Source organism: Leptodactylus fuscus, chromosome 8 (genome assembly GCF_031893055.1).
Source record: "Leptodactylus fuscus isolate aLepFus1 chromosome 8, aLepFus1.hap2, whole genome shotgun sequence".
NCBI classification, from domain to species: domain Eukaryota; kingdom Metazoa; phylum Chordata; class Amphibia; order Anura; family Leptodactylidae; genus Leptodactylus; species Leptodactylus fuscus.
The window spans coordinates 87,862,794-87,884,842 of record NC_134272.1 but is presented as its reverse complement, the minus strand read 5'-3'; the positions used below and the strand labels follow the sequence as shown (position 1 = coordinate 87,884,842).

The 22,049-nt window shown below is 46.6% G+C and overlaps 2 protein-coding genes across 3 annotated transcripts; both read left to right on the top strand.

Annotated features, from left to right (window-relative positions):
• The first annotated feature begins 52 nt into the window (after nucleotides 1-52).
• On the top strand, nucleotides 53-11,546 carry ZFAND2B (zinc finger AN1-type containing 2B). Of its 2 annotated transcripts, XM_075284635.1 has the most exons (10): nucleotides 53-93; nucleotides 3,245-3,329; nucleotides 3,411-3,505; nucleotides 3,594-3,725; nucleotides 4,581-4,732; nucleotides 5,064-5,168; nucleotides 5,696-5,750; nucleotides 6,280-6,356; nucleotides 6,564-6,639; nucleotides 7,798-11,546. In XM_075284635.1, exons 2-10 carry the CDS (start codon nucleotides 3,275-3,277, stop codon nucleotides 7,843-7,845), a joined length of 795 nt encoding a protein of 264 aa, XP_075140736.1. In that variant the 5' UTR covers nucleotides 53-93; nucleotides 3,245-3,274; the 3' UTR covers nucleotides 7,846-11,546. The 2 variants fall into 2 exon arrangements, with proteins under 2 accessions (XP_075140736.1, XP_075140737.1); XM_075284636.1 differs by lacking the exons at nucleotides 5,064-5,168; nucleotides 5,696-5,750; nucleotides 6,280-6,356; nucleotides 6,564-6,639; nucleotides 7,798-11,546 and having other exon boundaries at nucleotides 4,581-4,736.
• Nucleotides 11,547-17,438: 5,892 nt separating this feature from the next.
• CCDC70 (coiled-coil domain containing 70) lies at nucleotides 17,439-21,736 on the top strand. The gene is made up of 2 exons (XM_075285679.1): nucleotides 17,439-18,197; nucleotides 20,693-21,736. The coding sequence occupies exons 1-2, from the start codon at nucleotides 17,488-17,490 to the stop codon at nucleotides 21,207-21,209; spliced, it is 1,227 nt and encodes a 408-aa protein (XP_075141780.1). The 5' UTR covers nucleotides 17,439-17,487; the 3' UTR covers nucleotides 21,210-21,736.
• The last annotated feature ends 313 nt before the right edge of the window (nucleotides 21,737-22,049 follow it).

Sequence of the window (22,049 nt, the reverse complement as noted above, 5' to 3'; positions counted from 1 at the left end):
GGCTGACTGGCGCTGCGAGGAAGCTTGCGGTCTCCAGAGTAACGGGGCGGATGTGACGTCATGTCCGGTGTCTGAGCCGCAGGCTGGGTGCTGGTGAGTAGTGTCGGGTGTAGTCGCCTTATATCGGGCTGTGACAGTGACGTAGGAGATTGTAATATACCCGGGATACGTCCTGTATACGGACTGTACGCGGTGTGTGGGGTGACCTGCGCCTTGTGGTGCTCTCTATAGGGTGAGGCCTTATAGAGGGGGGGAGGGGCAGTCACTGGTCTGTCAGCAGAGCTCTTAAAGGGATTGTCCACTTCAGGTTCAGTCCTTGTACAATAAAGTTCTGCAACTTTGTTTCAATTTCTCATATTCAGGATCCAAAGACCTGACACTATCCAACAGCTGAGGGTTTGTTACAGTGTGTCCTGCCCAGACAAAGCTTAAAGGGGTTGTCCAGGAATTAAAGGAACCTCAGGGGCGTCCAGCGTGGCTGTAAAATAAGCAAAAGTCACACGTGACCATCTCCAGTGCCTCATTGTACAGTCCGAGGCCCCTTCCCCTCCCGTACAGGGACTCGCTGGGGCAGAGACGTCAATCATTGGTGACTGGGCTCAGTGGTCATGTCAGTCTCCTCACTTCTGGCCCAGTGAGTCCCACTATGGGACCGGGACTGTACAGCGGAGCCTTGGGGAAAGGTAATATGACTTTTGTTTATTTTACAGCAACCCCAGAGTTTCCAATAACTCCTGGACATCCCCTTTAATTTGCATTAATTATAGAAAAAAAAAAATCACTTGCCCTGTAATGAGGATGTTGGAAATTATTCATCCGCCATCATTTCCTGCTCTCCATAATGGACTATAATGGCGTCTGCTGTTTACTGACTCCCTTTAGGGTATCTAACCTTTCCATAAGCTTTGTATACAGAGGAGAGCTGCTGTATATAGAGTGCTGGTGTGTATACAGAGGAGAGCTGCTGTATATAGAGTGCAGGTGTGTATACAGAGGAGTGCTGGTGTATATAGAGTGCTGGTGTGTATACAGAGGAGTGCTGGTGTATATAGAGTGCTGGTGTGTATACAGAGGATAGCTGGTGTATATAGAGTGCTGGTGTGTATACAGAGGAGAGCTGCTGTATATAGAGTGCAGGTGTGTATACAGAGGAGTGCTGGTGTATATAGAGTGCTGGTGTGTATACAGAGGAGTGCTGGTGTATATAGAGTGCTGGTGTGTATACAGAGGATAGCTGGTGTATATAGAGTGCTGGTGTGTATACAGAGGAGAGCTGCTGTATATAGAGTGCTGGTGTGTATACAGAGGAGAGCTGCTGTATATAGAGTGCAGGTGTGTATACAGAGGAGTGCTGGTGTATATAGAGTGCTGGTGTGTATACAGAGGAGAGCTGCTGTATATAGAGTGCTGGTGTGTATACAGAGGAGTGCTGGTGTATATAGAGTGCTGGTGTGTATACAGAGGAGTGCTGGTGTATATAGAGTGCTGGTGTGTATACAGAGGATAGCTGGTGTATATAGAGTGCTGGTGTGTATACAGAGGAGAGCTGCTGTATATAGAGTGCTGGTGTGTATACAGAGGAGAGCTGCTGTATATAGAGTGCAGGTGTGTATACAGAGGAGTGCTGGTGTATATAGAGTGCAGGTGTGTATACAGAGGATAGCTGGTGTGTATACAGAGGAGTGCTGGTGTATATAGAGTGCTGGTGTGTATACAGAGGAGAGCTGCTGTATATAGAGTGCAGGTGTGTATACAGAGGGGTGCTGGTGTATATAGAGTGCTGGTGTGTATACAGAGGATAGCTGCTGTATATAGAGTGCTGGTGTGTATACAGAGGGGTGCTGGTGTATATACAGAGGATAGCTGGTGTATAAGGAGTGCTGGTGTGTATACAGAGGAGAGCTGCTGTATATAGAGTGCTGGTGTATATACAGAGGATAGCTGCTGTATATAGAGTGCTGGTGTGTATACAGAGGATAGCTGCTGTATATAGAGTGCTGGTGTATATACAGAGGATAGCTGGTGTATAAGGAGTGCTGGTGTGTATACAGAGGAGAGCTGCTGTATATAGAGTGCTGCTGTATACATGTGATGAGTTCTGGTTACACCAATCTTTCAGTCCATTCTATTCCGTATATTATTAGCCATTCTCCCCTCTGCGGGTTCTCTCTATAAGTTCTAGTTCTCCCTGATGTTCCCCATACACTGCACATGGAGAAAACAGGATTATGTATCAGTGACAGCACCATATAGAAGATTCTAGAGAAGTCCTGACCTACATGGGGGTAAATAAAGCTCTTGGGTTGAGATAGAAACTGACTATTAGCTGCAACCTGTTTTCCTTGCTCAGCTCCTGCTCACTCTCCCTTCTCCATATGCTTCTATGTAATCTCTTGTCAAAATAGATTCAGCAGAATGTCAGTTTAGGGAGAAGCCTGTTACGTGGGGAAAGAAGCATTTTTCTCTCTGTAGCTCTATTACAACTTTCCTATAATCTTTATGTAAAGTCTATTGAGAAGTTACTGACCGGATAGAAGTATTTGTCGCCATTAATACATAGTCTGATCTGAGCAGATTTATCAGCCTGTACCCGCCAGTATTTTGGGCGGACGCCATATTTATGAAGCTGCTGCATCCCCTGACAAGCTCAGTGTCCTGGTTATTGACTGGAGTCAAGTCATGGCAGGAGACGCAGCACCTGGTGGAATAGATCAGTCAGGACTACAATCCCCAGCATGCCCCGAGCTGTCAGGAATGCTGGGAGTTGTAGTTTTACATCAAGCGAAGAGCCACAAGACGGGGAATACTGGGGTAAATGGACGGAGGCTGAGTTGTCCCCCTCATTGCATCAGAGCATGTGACTTGGGGGCAACGTAACCCAAAAATCCCTTTAAGGTTTATCAAAAGTGGAGCAGTTCCCATATTAACCAAGGATGTCATTGCTTTATGAGCAAACATCTGATTGGCTACCGGGGAGAACTACCTGAACCTCAGCTGGGCCCTGGCATTAATGTCCGCCATCAGAGAGGGAACTTGAGGGGCCATTTTTTAAAGGGGTGTTCTTATCTTATGGCCCCCATGATTGCTGGGTAGGCGTGGCTAGTCATGGTCACAGTGAGTCCTCATTGCTGAGCCTCTCCACCTATAGGTTGTGTCCTGTGACGTGGCCACCCTCATTCCGTTGCTCCTTGTCCCCACATCTCCTTGTACTCACACTGTATCTTCTCGCTCTCGTCACTTCCAGGCAGCCCTCACCTCCTTGTATATTACCGCCATGGAGTTCCCGGACCTGGGGAAGCATTGTTCAGAACCGACTTGCAAGCAGCTGGGTAAGGACTGTCCCTGAATCCGAATCCTATTCACTAGCCAGGAAGAACTATAGGAGTAACATCATCCCTCTCCTCTCACAGATTTTCTACCTCTCAAATGTGACGCTTGTGAGCAGATTTTCTGCAAAGACCACATAACATACGCCCTCCATAGCTGCAGCTCCGCGTATAAGAAGGTAACACCATGTGACTAGTTGCTCTGGAGGTATTTGGGTGGTTTTTATGGGGACGTCCTCTCTGACACTGTCATCTACTTTCTTACAGGATGTGCAGGTTCCGGTTTGCCCCCTGTGTAACATCCCAATCCCTGTTAAAAGAGGCCAGACCCCAGACATCGTCGTCGGGGAACACATCGATCGTGACTGCAAGTCTGACCCGGCTCAGCAGAAGCGCAAGGTGCGGAGAGGACGGGATTGCTGGTTTAGGCCGGGGCCCCATGGGCCGGAAACGCCGCAGGAAAAATCGCGGCGTTATACAGTACTTGCAAAGTGGATGATATTCATGCAAATCCCATGCCCACTTTGCAGAAGAAATCGCAGCACGGACATGCTACAATTTCCAAAACCGTTGCGGTTTTGGAAATCGCAGCATGTCAGTTATATCTACGGAAACAGCGGCGGCTTTCCCGTAGATATAATGGTAAGAGATAGTCTGCGGAGGAAAACTCTGTGAAGTTTCTCTTCAAAGCGCTGCAGAAAGAACCGCAATGTGTTCATGGCCCATGGGGCCTCAGCCTTAAAGGGGTTTTCTGACCTAACTATTTGATGATCGATCGTTAGAATAGTTTGCGACACCCGGCACCCCTGTGGATCAGCTGTTTGCAGCTCCTCGGGCTATGGGATGTTCTGTTTATCGGTGACGTCCTCCGTGCAGTTCAGTTCCAGTCCAGGGAATGGTCTGAGCTGCAATACCAAGCACAACCACTATACAAGTGTTTGGCACTGTGCTTGGTGAAGACGTCTCGGCACTCACCGGTACATTGCAGTCTCTTTAAGCAGCTCCTTGGCTGGGGCCCCTCCTGTCCCATCAACCTTAAATTGGGGCCTATTCTAAGGATAGATCATCAATGATTAAGTCTGGAGAACTTCTTAAGGTGAATGGTGAGCTACAATATCAGACACAACCCGTAGATGAGAGGGGAGTATTTCTGCTAGTCTTGCAGTTTTGCAGATGACCGAGTTCCCAGTGTCCCCGCCGCCCTTCTGTCTCGCGGTGAGGTTCATGACTGTCGCTTTCTGTGTCTCTCCTTAGATATTCACTAATAAATGTGGGAAGCCGGGCTGTAAGCAGAAAGAGCTCATGAAGGTGATATGTGAAGACTGCCATGGAAACTTCTGCCTCAAGCATAGACATCCACTTGACCATGAGTGTAAAGGAAAGAGCGCCCCCATCTCCCGGGCAGGGTGAGTTGTCTTGTATCCTCACTGATTCCCCTCCCCCAACTCCGGTGCTTACTGTGTCCCTATTGATCTCTACTTAGTGGCCCTGTCCTGACGCAGCTCAGTCAGTCATTAGCCACAGCGGTGACTTGTCTCAGCCAGTGATTGGCCGCCAGGGCCTTTCCTGCGTGTCGGGACTGAAACGGGATCTAGAGACCAGCAGGGACTTGGAAAGCATCAGAATGGCGAATGATCTTAGTGACGCGATTTACAGTTTTTCAATTTAGTTGGACAACTCCTTTTGTTTTTTAACCCTAACCGCTCTGGTTTTGGTAACTCTCCATTTCTGTTCCAGGCATGCTGCAGTGCTCCGCTCTCAGGCCTCCTCCTCTTCTTCCAAAGCCCCGGCCTCCTCTAGTCACACAGCAGCCAAGCCAGCGCCACAAACGCAACGCAGCAGGTATCGGGGAAAAACCTTTGTTGTATTGTACTGTATTGTATTGTATGACACATTAGACGACTTGGCTAGGATTTTTTTTTTCTATGGCCTCTTCTTAGGATTGGCAATACATATCTGATATTGGAGGGGGGATGAAAGTTGACCCCTGGACAGATCAGCTGTCTATGGCCGCTCCTGACTCCTGTACTATACACAGTACAAGACTAGAAGCAGTTAGCGCTCTGCATATTGGTCAGTATATTTCCTTAAAGGATCAGCACAGTAACCCAACTGCGGAAACTACTCAGAAACCCCAAATCCAAGTCCCGGGGCCGGTCTGGTCTCCTTACCCTGCAGCATCTACTCCTGGGTCTGTGCAGTGACTTGGTTCGCTCAGTAGTCACAGGGTCACATGATGTCTCTGCTGGTGCTTGTGCAGCCTTGTTCCCCGTTTAGTACTTGTGAGAGTCCAACCGATGGGCCAACCATGATCTGACTTCTGTCTAGTAGATCTATACAGTTATATTGTGTGTTCTGTGTTTTTTCAGACCAAGTGTCCCGAGTGCTCAGCCCCCTGCCGCAGCCGCCCTACAGAATGGATTAGTAAGTGCAGACCCAACTTCTTAACACCTTGCTTCTATTTTGCACCAACCAGACCCCAGCACCATAAACAAGAACTACATCTGATAACACTGTGGGGCTCCAGCATCATTTCTTTGTTCTTTCCTTAAAGGGATTTTCCGGGCTTAAAATATTGATGATCTCTCCTAAAGATAGGCTATCAATATCCGATCAGGGGGGTCCAACCATCAGCACTCCCACTGATCAGCAGTGGATGAACAGAGAATGGAACAGGAAGCAGATAACGCCGTTCTTTGTAGTGGCCAGACCAGGTACTGCAGATCAACTCCCATTCACTTGAATAGGGACTGTGTAATGGCGGCTGATCGGTGTCGGTTTCAGGAGTCGGACCCCCTCTGATCTGATACAAATGATTTATCCTTAAGATAGGTTATCAATACTTTTAGCCCACAAACCCTTGTGTAGAAATGGTTGCTGTAAGTTGCTTCTCCAACTATTATTTGGAATTTTTTTGACTTTTGTTCCCTGTATGGTTTTATTTCACTTCTAGACAGAAGAAGAAGCTTTACAGAGGGCTCTGGAAATGTCACTTGCAGAATCAGCACAGAATGCCGTTCCGCAGCACAGGTATGGCCATGATAATGGCGTCTAGGAGCCGCAGTCACCTTATTCATGCCGGCGGATCAGCTTTTTGTGTCCTGTCTCGTTGGCCATATTGGTTGTCCCATAGATTAAGGAAGGTTTCTTTGGGGGATTTTCTCCACGTCGCTTATTCTGCGCCTTCTGGTTTTCCGTCTTGCGGCTTCTTCTAATGAATATTTTCTCCTCTCTCAGCTCTCAGGAAGACGAGGATTTGGCTTTAGCTCGAGCTCTCTCTGCCAGCGAAGAAGAATACAGACGGCAGCAGGCAGTGAGTAGAAAGCGGCCGGGTTAGCAATGGCAGGCGGCAGCTTATTGGAGGGATCTAACATGTGCATGGTGATATATGGACCAGAATCTGGGACACTTACAGGGACACCATCGTCAGATAATTGCATCCTCTAAATCATTATAAAAACACAAAATACCAATTTTTTTGTATATTTTATTTATTCAATATGGCCGTTTATTTAACCCCTGACAATATTCCGTTTTGCATGGGTCACTACGGGGTTATTTTATGTTGGAGCCCGGCACACAAGTTCTATTTCAGGTGAAGCTGGTGCTCCGCTATATACACAGGCATTGGCAGGCCTGGCATCTGCTGTTAGGCCCAGAATGGGAATAACTCTGACCCCGAGCATTTAACCCTTTAGATGCCACCGTCAATAGCGTCAGTCCTTGATCACTTTTGCAGATAATATCCGATCGCAGTAAATATCAATAGCAAAACGTCCTGTGATCCGATTAATTTCAGGGGTGGACGACCACCTTAAAGGGGTTTTCCCATCCTATACCTAGGATAAAGATAACTGTTAGATCAGTGGGGGTTTGAGCGTTAAGACCCCGCTAATCAGGAAATCGAGGTTCTGAATGGAGCGAGGATCGGCCGCTCTTACAATGATCCATTCAGTTCAGTGGAAGTGATGGTGTACCCAATGACCACCGCTCCAGAACAGGGGGTCAGAAGTCCTCCGTCCTCCTGACTTACGGGGTCTGATGGGTGGGATCCCCCACTGACCTTCACTGACTGCGATGGTAAACACCTTATATCCTCTGTATGTATTAATGGTGTCCGTGTCCTTACGTGTCCGCTCTGCCATGTAACATGCATGCAGCTGGATATGACACAATGTACAAGGTACCAATAGACCAACACTCCTCAAAAAAGAAAAAAAAAATCACAATTCTACAAAAGAAATACATTTTTCTTCCAAATATTTTTCCCTTCAGCGCCCTGACCGACACACTTAGGATTTTGCATGCGTCGTAGCACAGCATTGTGCACACAGGTAAGTCCAAAGATTATTCTTCTCCCTTCCTTGGCGTGTTACTCTATTGTACCTTGTATGTTACATACTATGTTACTGCTATTGTATTGAGCTTATTACAGTCCTGTGCCAAATAACCTTATACTATCTAAATTCAGGCGCAGGGGAGTCGCAATGCCAAACAGAGCACCTGCAATATGTGCTAGCGTCACACGGACCCGCCATCACTCAGCACAGATACAGGGATACAAGAAGAATCGGGACCCAATCAAAGCCGCGGCGCATCCCCGGCCTTCCAAGATGGGAGAGATGGACTGTGTCTTGCATGCATCGATATCTTCACAGTATGTTTTTGGCAGTTTGGCCATTAACTTGGGAATCACTTTCTGGTTCATGACCTTCGTAGGGGGGCGCCTGATCATTAGGCGGGCCGATGCCACCTGCGTTTTATTGCCTTAGGTTTGTAAGCTGCACAACTACGGCCTGCGAATTGTAGTCAAGATGTTGCAAATGGTTGCATAGGTCCAGTCCATGCTCTTAAAGGGGTTGTCCCATGAACAAAACAAATGTCTGATCACAGGGTTCCCCATTGGAAGTTGATTGGATTGGAAGTTCCCCCATTTGAACAGTATGGCGGTCACACGTGCTCTGACAATCCACGAACTGTAAGGGACCGAGCGCTGAACCTAATCGTCTTTGGCAGGCCTAAACAATTGAGTCTGGGAAACCCCTTTAAGACGATAAATGGCATGCGCCTCATATGGAGCCATGATAGGACACACGGTGTAAGCACGCCGCTCATTTAGACACGTATACACGTGTCCGAGCGCGGCGCTTCAAAACAGAGTGTCCGATATACGCGCGCTTCCCATTGAAATCAATGGACTCTGTTTTGAAGCGCCACGCTCGGACACGTGTATACGTGTCTAAATGAGCGGCGCACTTACGCTGTGTGAAGGGGCCCTTAGAGTACGTTTACATGTAGCAAAATTTTTCCACTGCACACGTGGCATGCCGAGTTTTGGACTATTCTCCATTTTGGATCTGCACTACATATCTGCTGTATGTGAACATGGGCTTACAATTCATGTCTATGGCAGTCGTGGCTGGAATTGGTCTTGGAGAATATATAACATTTTCAAGGTGCGCTCTGGAGATCCGTGTAGGAGGCCGAAGGTCTGTGACCACCGATCAGTTTCATTAATTCCAAAGAAATGTTGTGTCCACTTATCAGACATGCCTTTAATTCTGTTTGTCCGGCTCGTATTCACACTTATCCATTCCTGGAGCAGTCCAGATAAGAGCGCTGTGCTTAGTGCAAGGTCTGAGGGGGCGGAGCATGACCTAGGAATCTATTTGGACTGTCATTGTCATGCCCCGCCCCCTCAGACCCTGCACTAGACGTAACACCCGAGTGCTCCTTTAATATACACTAGATCTGTGTTTGCATTTGCAGCCTAAAATGGCTCCAAGTCTCGGCACGCTTCACACCAACACGATATCTGGGAGCTGTGTAAGAAATCTACGAGGTGCTAAGATTTACCCGCTTTATATCTGATATGGAAGCCGTAACGGGTGGGACGTAGAATTAAAGGGGATCTCCAGTCTCCTGTAAATAAAGCTCAGTCACTATATAATAAATTATTCAGTAACTTTCTAATACACCTCGTGTGTCAGCTCACCGTTTCCCAGATCTCTGCTTGCTTTGGGTGAATAGAAACCCGTTCACCTTCACAGGTCTGACCTGGTCCCGCTCACACAGCAGCAGTTTGGTACAATGTATCTATGTTAGCACAATACAGCAGCACAAATATCTTTTACTGTACGAGACTCTAAACAGTCACTGATACATTGTAACAAACTGCAGCTGTGAGCAGATAAGTGTGGAGATTTCATTGTACTGATTGATTAAAGGGGCTTTCCCAGGATCACCTATACACAGAATAAGGGCTAGGTGTCTGTATGGTGAGGGTCTGGCAGCTGAGACCCCGACTGATCAGGAGACTGGGGGTCCCCCATTTAAATATTGAAGGTCTATGGGGCTGCCGGAGGAGGCCGAGCGTTATATTCTGTCCCATAGAAGTTGATTGGATTTGCTCCATTCATGCGGAGGACAACGGACCCCCATTCTCATGATCGATGGAGGTGTGAGCGCTCAGACCCTTACCCATCACACATTTACCCCCTATCCTACATGTATATATCTATGTTATCAGTATGTGAGCGATGGTTTCCAACACCCGGGACCCCCACAGATCAGTTATATGAAGAGGCCACAATGCTGTAGTGATGATATCACGTTCCTACGATACAGCAGCAGCTCAGTCCCATCCAAGTGAATGGGACTGAACTGTAATCTCAAGCACAGCCCTTGTGTTATAGTATTCAGCGCTCTCCCAAACACTGGTGGTTATCCCAGGTGTTAGACCCCCCACCAATCTCATACTGATGACCTGTCCTAGGGATATACAAGTCCTATAAACCCCCCTGTAAGCTTTACATACATATGACTGGACAATCCCGTTACACGGTGACTGAACATGTGAAGGTAAATGTTACGCCAATGTCTGGCTGATTGTAAAACCTCTTTCTATCCCTTTCTGAGCTGTTCATGTAGATGGGACCTGTCTATGGCAGATATCTGGCTTCTCTTGTACGATTCTGCACTCACATCATAACCGCATTTACAATTCTGTTTGCTGCCTGTCAGACGCCCCCTGCTGGTTCAGTGTCAGTACTGAATACACTTATGTGCTGGACACAGCGGGGGGCCGCGCTTACCAGACACTGCGCAGCGGCTTTATGTGGAGGAATCAGCAAAACCTTCCAGAGATGCAGCAGGCGCTGTTACATTATGGGATCTCTGAGGTGTTTGATGCGTCCATCCACCGAATCCTAAATCCATTGCGGCGTGTGAGCGGAATAGAAGACATGTTACATCGAAATGTAAATGAGAAGGTACATCGAGGTGAGCGGACACTTTAAAGGGATATTCCAGGACTTACATATCCTTAGGATAGATCAGATCGTAGGGGTCCGACACCCAGGACCCCCCATAGATCAGCTGTGGCGTTTGGGTTTGCGACCTCTACACTGTATATTAAGCACAGCGCCTTATATACAAGTAGTCTGAGCGATAAGGGGCCACATCTTGGATCCCACCTTTATATGCACCGATCTATAGTAATCCATTAGTCCATATACGAAGCTTTCATTACTTTATATCGCAGGGTTCCGATATCGTCTTCTACTGCCTATAATAGACTTCTATATGTTTAAGAGGATTTATCTCAATTGTACGGGGGCTAAAACATACAATTTGGTAATTTTTAGCTAGGATTTTCCTACATGTAACCGAACGTCTTCATGATCATGATTCTCTGCAATATGGTGGATTTATTGTACGGTGACTCCGGTGTTGTCAGGACGGGGTGACACTCTTGGGATTTAGTCACGTGGCTGATTTTTTTTACCAGTCCGCTAAACCGGACCATCAAATAAACATAAAATTGATTTGTTTTATTGCAGTCACTGGGGCAGATTTATTATGACTGGCGTTTTGTACACCCCGACAGGCGCAGGACACGGCTGATTTAGGAAGATCTACACTAGTCAGGAACTAGGCCTGAGACCCGAGATACCTGAATGTTCTGGCGAGGTGAGGCAGGATTTAGGATAGTAGCTTCTTCCCTTATTACATGGAGATTTTTCTATAATTTCGGATTATTATAGCAGAGACCAGAAGTCTCGTCTCTGTAATCCCCATGACAGCAATGTCCTCAGGGTCTGTAAGTGCCGACAAGAGGAGGTTTTATCGATACTGTGACAATTTGTATGTTCTGCGTCTCCTCCGATTATTACTCTAATTTATAAACCAAATAAATTATGAATGTACATTCATGGAGAACGTGTTGTGTGTCTTTCTTGTAAAGGGTTTATTAAAATTATTATGAACTAGCATCTGCCCGTGACTTCGTCCACGGGTTGGCGTTGAGTCATGTACATTTATTCAATTGATTTTGGTTGCGATCTGCCCCCACCCCCGCGGTGGCTACTCCCGTGGCACCCCCCTTTCCTGCGGGAGCCCAGCCTGACCCTGCGTTTCTTTTCCCCGCCACCCTCTCCCGCCAAAACCACGGCCCCCAACTCCTGCAGCTCCCCCCGCACCCACATCCCTCCACAGGACCCCTCTTCACGCGGAACCCCCGCTCCCATGGCCCCACTGCACACATCCCTCTCGTGGCCTCCCACCCCCCTGGCCCCCAGTCTCCTCTCGTCCACATGACCCCCCCCCCTCCAGGTGCTCCTCAGTGTGCCACCCGCAACCAACGTCCATGGCCCCGGGCTTCTGCGCTCTGCCACATAGTGTTGCGGCACTGCTTCAGTGAAGTGTCCGCTGATCTATGGAGGCAGCAGCATATACGGGCCAGACTGAGCCGGGCAGCAGCGCTTCCCGAACATGTGCAGCCGATGGTGTCCTGGCACGGCTGCCTGTCTACTGGTGTCCTAAGTAAGGCTGCATGTTGGCGGCTCTCGCAAGCGTGAGTGCCGCCGTGTTCTTCATTTTTCACCCAGGCCGATGGCTCCACTCACGCAGCAGCCAATCGGGTGGCAATGACGTCATTTCAGGTCCTTGAATGTCACAGGAACGGAACTTTTCTGGTCGTGGTCAGGCAGCTCGGGAGTGTAGGCGAAAAAGAAGTAGCCTATATTTCAATCCTGCTGCCAATGTATGTTTGTAGAAAATTTCAGGCAAATCAATGCGGACGTGTGGCCGTGATTGAGGAACAAACATCCAAACTTTCACATAGGATATTATAGAACGTGATGGGACTGAGCACATGGAGGGCTTCCTGTGATATGTTACATGGTCAATCCCATGGTGGGGGGTAGTCATGGGGCCAAAAAATAAGAATAATATAATATATAATAATATGCAAGGAGGAGTAATAACCAGGTCTGAAAAGCCCGATGCCATCCATCATCTGATCGGCGCTGTGACCCTGAGCATTGTGGTGCTTTGTTTATCCAAATCTGCTCAGCTATTCCACAGATATAAGCCCTTTTAGTGATAGTGCAGATTAGTGAGTAGTAACGCTGCATGAAATGTATCACACACAAAAACCACAGTGTTAACGCCCACTTGACTAATAGACACTATTTTGTATCAACATTAAAAGGCCCTATATCTTTGGAATAGCAGAACAGATTTGGCTAAAAAGAACCATCAAATTGTTCAGGGTGACCGCGCCGATCAGATGATGGATGTCTATGGGCTTTTCAACTTTGAGCTCAAAGACTGGTTGTACACGAGGATGATCTAACACTTGTGATACTGTTTTCCGGGAAGATCATACTCGGGGAATCGTAAGTGAAAGTTGTCACAAGGGTTTTCCCTGAAGAGATCGAACAGCATAAGATTATTAGCAAACAGAAAACACCTTGTTGCGACCAGAGCCGAGTCCAGATGCATATTACCCTGAGATACGAGTAATACCAGGCCAATAAGGATTAGGAATGGATCCAACCATGGATCCTGCGCAGGTAATGGAAAGTCTTATCGTGGAAAATCCCCAAAACTTTACAAATGAGAAGATGAAGATTTGTTATTGTCCATGAGGGGAAAACAAGAAAGAAAGAAAGTTCTGCTGAGCGAGTGAAGATGAAAGAAAACAGGCCGAGGAAAGAAAAGAGCAGACCCTACAAGTCTTATCTAATGTTCTGAAGAAGAAGAAGGAAAGTCTGGTGGAAGATCCCAAGGAGTTTGGAGACCAGAAGATGATTACTGTCCATTCATCACCACAGATCTGATGCGGGAACTAGAGAAAGGCAAAGTGGCTCCTGACAGCCATGATGGCTTCCTTAATGATTGGGCAGAGGGCTTTGTTCAATAAGAGAACTGTGCAAGGCAGCGTCCATTGGCGGCCTGGATACAGCAGCTATGGCGCCCTCTGCTGGTACTGGCAAGTGGACCCTTCCCCTCTGACCCCTACCCCAGCAGCCCCCAAACAGACAAGTAATCTGCTCCTCTGCGGACCACAATATCTTATTAACTATAGAAAGGCCAAGAGACTCTGCCATTTTTGGTTGGGTGGGATCGGTCACAGCTTTATTAACACCTGTAGATTAACACTATAACGTCCGTACCCGTAGAACCCAAACAGCATAAGAAACTTCTCCCCTGGTCCCCACTGAACGCCACCTATGGTAGTCAGCATTGTACAATTGGAAAAATCCCCAACAAACAGGGGAGGATCAGTGGGTGTTACTTTCACCATATCAGACGGTAAAGACAACCCGCAAAAGCTCTTATATCATGGCAGCCCCTGTCCACTGGAAACAAAGCAATTTTTTACAGATACCGTTGTGTCCCCCTCCTGCCCTCCTAACCCTTCCCTATCCCCTGCCCTCGCTGGCCCTTTCATTATACATTTTCTCACTTTGTCCTATTAACATTGGCTCGTGTCTCCATTAGATCTTCCTTGGTCTGTTTAATCCTGGCCAGTGTCTCCTCCAGATCAGTCCGTGTCTTCTGCAGATCTCCCGAGGTGTTCACCGTACCAGTCTTTTTCTTCACAACCTTGGTCTTTGTCTGTAACATGGCGGTCTTTCTTCTTAACAGGGTGATGTGAATTTTCATCAGAATGGTCTGCTTGTCCAGAAAGAGTCTCGTGTGTCTCCAACAAAATGGCCCCCACACGTCCCAGTTCATTATATCATTACAGATGTCATTAGTGCCGAAGTACAACTATCACTAACACAATGGCCATTGTCACCCCCGCCATTACTACAAGCAGGCTCTTGTCCATCATCAACAACCCGGTCTCTCTCCTCGCCCGCACATCGGTGTCTTTCTCCAGCAGAGATTTTTGTCTACGCAGATGATTTATCCTCCGCAACAACCTGGTCAATAAAAAACTAGAATTTCAATCATTTCATTAATGTCATTTTCACTGTACTTATCACCAGGAATCTTATCTCGCTGAGAACTTGTCTTGTGCTGGATTTTCCTTACATGTCCGCCAGTTCCTCTCCTAACCTCTTTCCTCTGTAGCCCTTAGTAGTAGTTATATGGCAGCCATGTTTATTGGCTATGGAGCCAGCATTTAGTCACCGGTCAGAATCCTGGACAATCCCTTTAATCTCTCCGTGACCCTAGACCTTCAGTTAGGTATATACCTGGTGCTTAGTATTAACCCCTTCACTATGATACAACTTTAGGGTTACAGTGATCTCCCAGCACAGGGCCATGGCATCCATTGTGCAGACCTACCCAAGAGCAGCTACTCGGCATTGTAAACCACTGGAGCGCCCTGCACTGACCGTACAGAGAACATAACAGATGTCCATCTCTTATCTGGCCATGACAGGACACTGCCGTTCTCATCTATGGTAAACTTGTACAAATATAAAAATAAAGGGATATAGTTCTGGGTAAATCCTACAGGACGGAAGTCCCATCCTTAACCATGGCATTGCCTTATCCTGTTTTTATTGCATTAATAACGTTGCAAGACATCACATTCATTATTCAGCCCCTACCTCAGATCTTCTGCCATCTTGGATTTCTCACACACGGTGTCCCGGGAGGTTTCTCCACAGCAGGAGTAGGAGCCATCTCTATAGGTTCCTGGGTGATCCATATCATATGTGACGGCTAAATCTACTGAGATGGCAGTCAGAGGATATAACATAGACTGTGGGGACTTCTGGACTCTGTCACTGTTCTCCTGGACTGTATGACCATATCCAAGAAAATGGGAGACCTCGTGGATAATTGTTCCTTGTCGGGATCGAGATTCTTCAGTCCAAAACAATGGACATAGATAGATGGTTCTGTCCTCAGAGCCGGGGTAGACATAGGCAATGGTTTTGGTGTCATGTTCAGGTTTTGTATTTTTTGCAAATGTCACCTTCTCTAGTTCCCGGATCAGATCCTTCACCAGATCTGTGGTGACCAATGGAAAATATTTATCCTCCATCTTCTGGTCTCCAAACTCTTTAGGATTTTCCACAAGGAGACTTTTCTTCTTCTTCAGAGCGTCAACTAAGAGTTGTAGGGTTCGTTCTTTCGCTTCCTTGGCCTGTTTTCCTTCATCTTCATTCAGTAGAACTTTCTTTCTTGTTTTATCCTCAGATGTCCTAGAGTTTTTCGATCGCCAGAAGAACATCATCCTCTCTACAGATGGTCTTTACCTTTCTGAACAATCTCTTCTGCCGTCTCCTTTATATTTTGTGACGATAAGAAGTCAGAAAGTCCCCGCACAGCTTTCACTTTCATTCTAGTTATTGTTTATTACACAATGATATAACAAAGTTCACAGATTGTTCTGGTTCTATTGAATTTCTGGAAAAGGAGATCCAGCTCACTAGTTTAACCCTTTTATGACACAGTGTTTTAGGCCTGATGCGGCCCATAACATGGCGAAGAGGCATCTGGAGAAGAATATGGAGGCGACACTGGAGAGTCTTCGGAGGGCACAGAAGACGCCCCCTGTGCTTTTTGATCAAAGGGGGAACAGCACTGGGGGCATCCCCAGTGCTGCGAGAAAACTCATTCGCATACCAATGAAAACCAAGATATCTACGGAACAGCGGCGCGGAGAAGACATCTAAAGGTAGGAGAAAAATAGCCTTTCTTAAGGCTATTCGTACATGTTAGGGAGAAAATAAAATCAGTTTTAAACTGCTCTTGGCAGCAGGCTGAAAAAGCCAGGTCTGGTATCTCTCTATGTAAATACTCAGCTAACCCTCAGTGGATTCTGTACACACATCTGCATATTATCTGATCTGCTCCAGGCAGTGCTGACACACTGGATTGGAAAACACCTTTAATCCAAATTGGAAGTTTGCTGCTACTTTTGAACATGCCGAGAAAAAGAAAATCTAATTTGTCGCAAAATTCTCAAACGAGACCTATGAAGGAAGCCAGAAGTCACGGAGTTCTCCTCAAGTGGAGCTGACGGAGATCATCAATGCCAACAACACGCTCATTATATGGTGTCTCAGCGAGCTGCTGAGATATCGGAACAATCACAGGCTCGGCGTGAGGACTGAGTTCAACAGGAGGAAGCTTAAAAGCTGCCGAAATGCTGGCGCAGGCAAACCATCGATGGCAGCAATTTGCTGAATATAGGCGGATCATCCACTCCAACAACCTGCAGATGAAGCCGCGGGCAGCGGCTAGTACATCTATATATCTGATGGCAGAAGACATTGTACAAGGTGAGACTTCTGGTTTAAACTTCTAGGCGCGGTGGGGCTAAGGAAGAGACCATGAATAATGTAGGATTGCTGCGTGAGGTTGAGGATGAAACCTCCCAGGACACCGTACGTGAGAAATCCAGGATAGCAAAGAAGCTGAGGTAGGTGCGGTATATTTTATGTATGGTATTATCTTGCAGAAATGTAGGTAGATGAAAATTTGGAAGTGAATTTGAAATGGAATCTGTGTCAAAATCAGCTCCAAATTCTACCGTGTGAATGACCCCGTCTACAAGAATGGAAAACCTCTTCCTTCATTAGGTTAAAACGTATATGTGTTTCTTTTCTTGTTGCCATGCTTGTTGTACCCCATGTATGCCCCATATATTCTGTGCACCGGTTAACCCTTGTGTGGTAATAGTCTGACAAGATAATGGCTAGTTATGACTGTTATTAGTAAGGGGATGTCCAGGCGGTTTGTTGCCAGAAACTTGGATTAATAATTCTTGTTTTTCGAATTGGAGCCAGGCCTCGCTATAACTGGAGTGAAAGTGAAAGCTGTGCGGGGACTTTTTGACTCCTGCGTATAAGAGAATCAGCAGAAAAAATTGTACACACATGAAAAAACACTGGCAGAGACGACAATGCTCTCCTGGATATTCGGATTATTTATGGGAACAACCGAGGATGAAACAAGAAAGACAAAAGAAAAGGCCAAGAGTCAAAATGAAGGAAGATGGAACAAGGAAGACAAAGAACGAACCACAAATAATCCGCGTCTGCTGAGTGCAGAGGAAGGAAAACAGGCCAAGGAGGCAAAAGAACAAACCCAACAAATCTTATCTGATGTTCTGAAGAAGAAGGAAAGTCTCCTGGTGGAAGATCCCAAGGAGTTTGAACACTGCAAGAAAAAGAATGATTTTTGTCCATTACTCACCACAGATCTGGTGAAGGATCTGATGCAGGAACTAGTGAAGGTGACATTTGCTAAAAACACAGATCCTGTACAAGATATCAGAGTCAATGCCTATGTCTACCCCGGCTCTGAGGACAGAACCATCTATCTATGTGCACTATTTTGGGAAATAGAACCAGAATCTCGATCCCGACAACGAACAATTATCCACGAGGTCTCCCATTTTCTTGGATATGGTCATACAGTCCAGGAGAACAGCGACAGAGTCCAGAAGTCACCACAGTCCATGTTATGTCCTCTGGACTCTTACAAGCTAGCTTTAGCCTTTACATATTATATGGATCACCCAGGAACCTATAGAGATGGCTCCTACTCCTGCTGTGGAGAAACCTCCCGGGACACCGTGTGTGAGAAATCCAAGATGGCAGAGAAACTGAGGTAAGCTGAATAAAGAACATCCTGTCCTGTCCTAGTAATAGTTACTACTATAATATGAGGCAGGAATAAGTCCATGAAATATATTAAGTGTCTAAAAGCCCAACACTAAGCCTGACAGTCATTTCTCCCATTAGTAGTAACATCTGCGTAGTATCTTCTGATAACGATTTGCTGGTTAGAATGGAGGCCACATTTGGAGTTATACAGTATACAGACCCAGCATATCACCCCAGCCCTGCAGATAGATAGGTTAGTGTCACCAGTACCAGCATATCACCCCAGCCCTGCAGATAGATAGGTTACTGTCACCAGACCCAGCATATCACCCCAGTCCTGCAGATAGATAGGTTACTGTCACCAGAACCAGTATATCACCCCAGTCCTGCAGATAGATAGGTTACTGTCACCAGTACCAGCATATCACCCCAGCCCTGCAGATAGATAGGTTAGTGTCACCAGTACCAGCATATCACCCCAGCCCTGCAGATAGATAGGTTAGTGTCACCAGACCCAGCATATCACCCCAGTCCTGCAGATAGATAGGTTACTGTCACCAGAACCAGTATATCACCCCAGCCCTGCAGATAGATAGGTTAGTGTCACCAGACCCAGCATATCACCCCAGTCCTGCAGATAGATAGGTTACTGTCACCAGTACCAGCATATCACCCCAGCCCTGCAGATAGATAGGTTACTGTCACCAGACCCAGCATATCACCCCAGCCCTGCAGATAGATAGGTTACTGTCACCAGAACCAGTATATCACCCCAGTCCTGCAGATAGATAGGTTACTGTCACCAGCACCAGCATATCACCCCAACCCTGCAGATAGATAGGTTACTGTCACCAGACCCAGCATATCACCCCAGCCCTGCAGATAGATAGGTTACTGTCACCAGACCCAGCATATCACCCCAGCCCTGCAGATAGATAGGTTACTGTCACCAGAACCAACATATCACCCCAGTCCTGCAGATAGATAGGTTACTGTCACCAGAACCAGCATATCACCCTAACCCTGCAGATAGATAGGTTACTGTCACCAGACCCAGCATATCACCCCAGCCCTGCAGATAGATAGGTTACTGTCACCAGACCCAGCATATCACCCCAGCCCTGCAGATAGATAGGTTACTGTCACCAGACCCAGCATATCACCCCAGTCCTGCAGATAGATAGGTTACTGTCACCAGACCCAGCATATCACCCCAGCCCTGCAGATAGATAGGTTACTGTCACCAGAACCAGCATATCACCCCAGCCCTGCAGATAGATAGGTTACTGTCACCAGAACCAACATATCACCCCAGTCCTGCAGATAGATAGGTTACTGTCACCAGAACCAGCATATCACCCCAGCCCTGCAGATAGATAGGTTACTGTCACCAGAACCAGCATATCACCCCAGCCCTGCAGATAGATAGGTTACTGCCACCAGAACCAGCATATCACCCCAGCCCTGCAGATAGATAGGTTACTGTCACCAGAACCAGCATATCACCCCAGCCCTGCAGATAGATAGGTTACTGTCACCAGAACCAGCATATCACCCCAGCCCTGCAGATAGATAGGTTACTGCCACCAGAACCAGCATATCACCCCAGCCCTGCAGATAGATAGGTTAGTGTCACCAGACTCAGCATATCGCCCCAGCCCTGCAGATAGATAGGAAAGTGTCAACAGAACCAGCATATCACCCCAGCCCTGCAGATAGATAGGTTACTGTCACCAGAACCAGCATATCACCCCAGCCCTGCAGATAGATAGGTTACTGTCACCAGAACCAGCATATCACCCCAGCCCTGCAGATAGATAGGTTACTGTCACCAGACCCAGCATATCACCCCAGCCCTGCAGATAGATAGGTTACTGTCACCAGACCCAGCATATCACCCCAGCCCTGCAGATAGATAGGTTACTGTCACCAGAACCAGCATATCACCCCAGCCCTGCAGATAGATAGGTTACTGTCACCAGAACCAGCATATCACTCCAGCCCTGCAGATAGATAGGTTACTGTCACCAGAACCAGCATATCACCTCAGCCCTGCAGATAGATAGGTTACTGTAACCAGACCCAGCATATCACCCCAGCCCTGCAGATAGGTTAGGGTCATCTGAATCAAATGGTGTTGCTCCTTGTGAATCACTGCCTCCATTGCTGAGATATCACTGTTCTTGTCAATATGCAAATGAGCTCTTTGGATCAACTAGGGCACTGCCCTTGCTCCAAAGAGCTCATTTGCATATTGACAAAAAGATTTTATCTCAGCAATGGGGCAGCAATTCACAAGGAGAAAGACTGTTTGATTTAGGTGACACTAACCTTCTATACTGTATATCTAACACTATGTGCGTCTATAGGTGACTCAGTGACTAAATGATATCTCTGTATTTGATAAACATGGCTGCTATATTCTAGCTACTATAAGATAAGTTACTTATGATGTCTATCCTGAAGTTCACGTTATATATATATTTTTTTATTTATCAGGTTGTTGCGCAAAATGATACCAAGAATCTATGGTCCTGAAGAGGACACAGACAGTGCTATAGAGATGTGCTCTAGTTTTGAAGAGTCAGATGAAGAGGTGGATACTGCTGTGCTGGAGAAGAAACTCAAACGTCCGGTGAAAAGACAGACAGATTCTATGAAGACGAAGACCAATTTGCAGAAGACACAGATCCATCAGGAGAAGACACGGGCCAATTGGCAGAAGGCACTGGCCAATTGGGGGAAGGCACTGGCCAATCGGGGGAAGGCACTGGCCAATCGGGAGAAGGCACTGGCCAATCGGGAGAAGGCACTGGCCAATCGGGAGAAGGCACTGGCCAATCGGGAGAAGGCACTGGCCAATCGGGAGAAGGCACTGGCCAATTGGGGGAAGGCACTGGCCAATTGGGAGAAGGCACTGGCCAATTGGGAGAAGGCACTGGCCAATCGGGAGAAGGCACTGGCCAATTGGGAGAAGGCACTGGCCAATCGGGAGAAGGCACTGGCCAATTTGTAGGAGGCACTGATCAAATTGGAGAAACACAATAGAGTGGAAACACAAGTCAGTGATTTACATCCAATTTCAGACCCAGTTTGAGAACACAGAAATTAAAATAGTGTCCCGACATATGAAAATGTACTGCCCTATAGAATAACTTTAGGAGTATTTAGATTACATATATCTATGATCATGCCTCAATTATTACCATATCAATCAATTATAATCCATATATTGTTTCTTTTCACTGTGTACAGCAGAGTAAAGTCACTTACTAACTGGAAACCATCAACAAGTTGCCCTTGACAAATGTAACAATTAATTGTGTATCTATACCTAGCACAGAATATTTTCCTGCTGTGACTGGACCTGATTTGCTATGTGATTATTACTAACATATTAATACGTATAATAGTAATGAGTTTTTGGATCTTCATTGTTAACAAGCTCAGAAATCTCCAATATTGGTTACACACAAAACAATCAGCAGACTACACGATGACGATTTTCACGAAAATTTAGCAAACTGACCATTGTAATTATCATTTTAATGTGTACTCCAAATAAATTATGAAACTCCATCTGCCACTCTGAATTTCCTTTGTAAAGCGGAATAAAATTCAGCAATATAGGCTGCAGTTCTACTGATATGTGTCCAAATTTGCAATGTGGTCACCTTATGTGGCACGATGGCCCGGACATTGTTGTGACATTTGTATTCATTTCCATAATTTTGGAAGACAAATACGGTCAGAAATTAGAGGCACCAATGATGCCATTGACTTGGTTTCCACCATAAATGTTTCCATTCTTAGTGGTGGATTGGAAAATGTTGCATGCGGTTTTTTATCTAATATT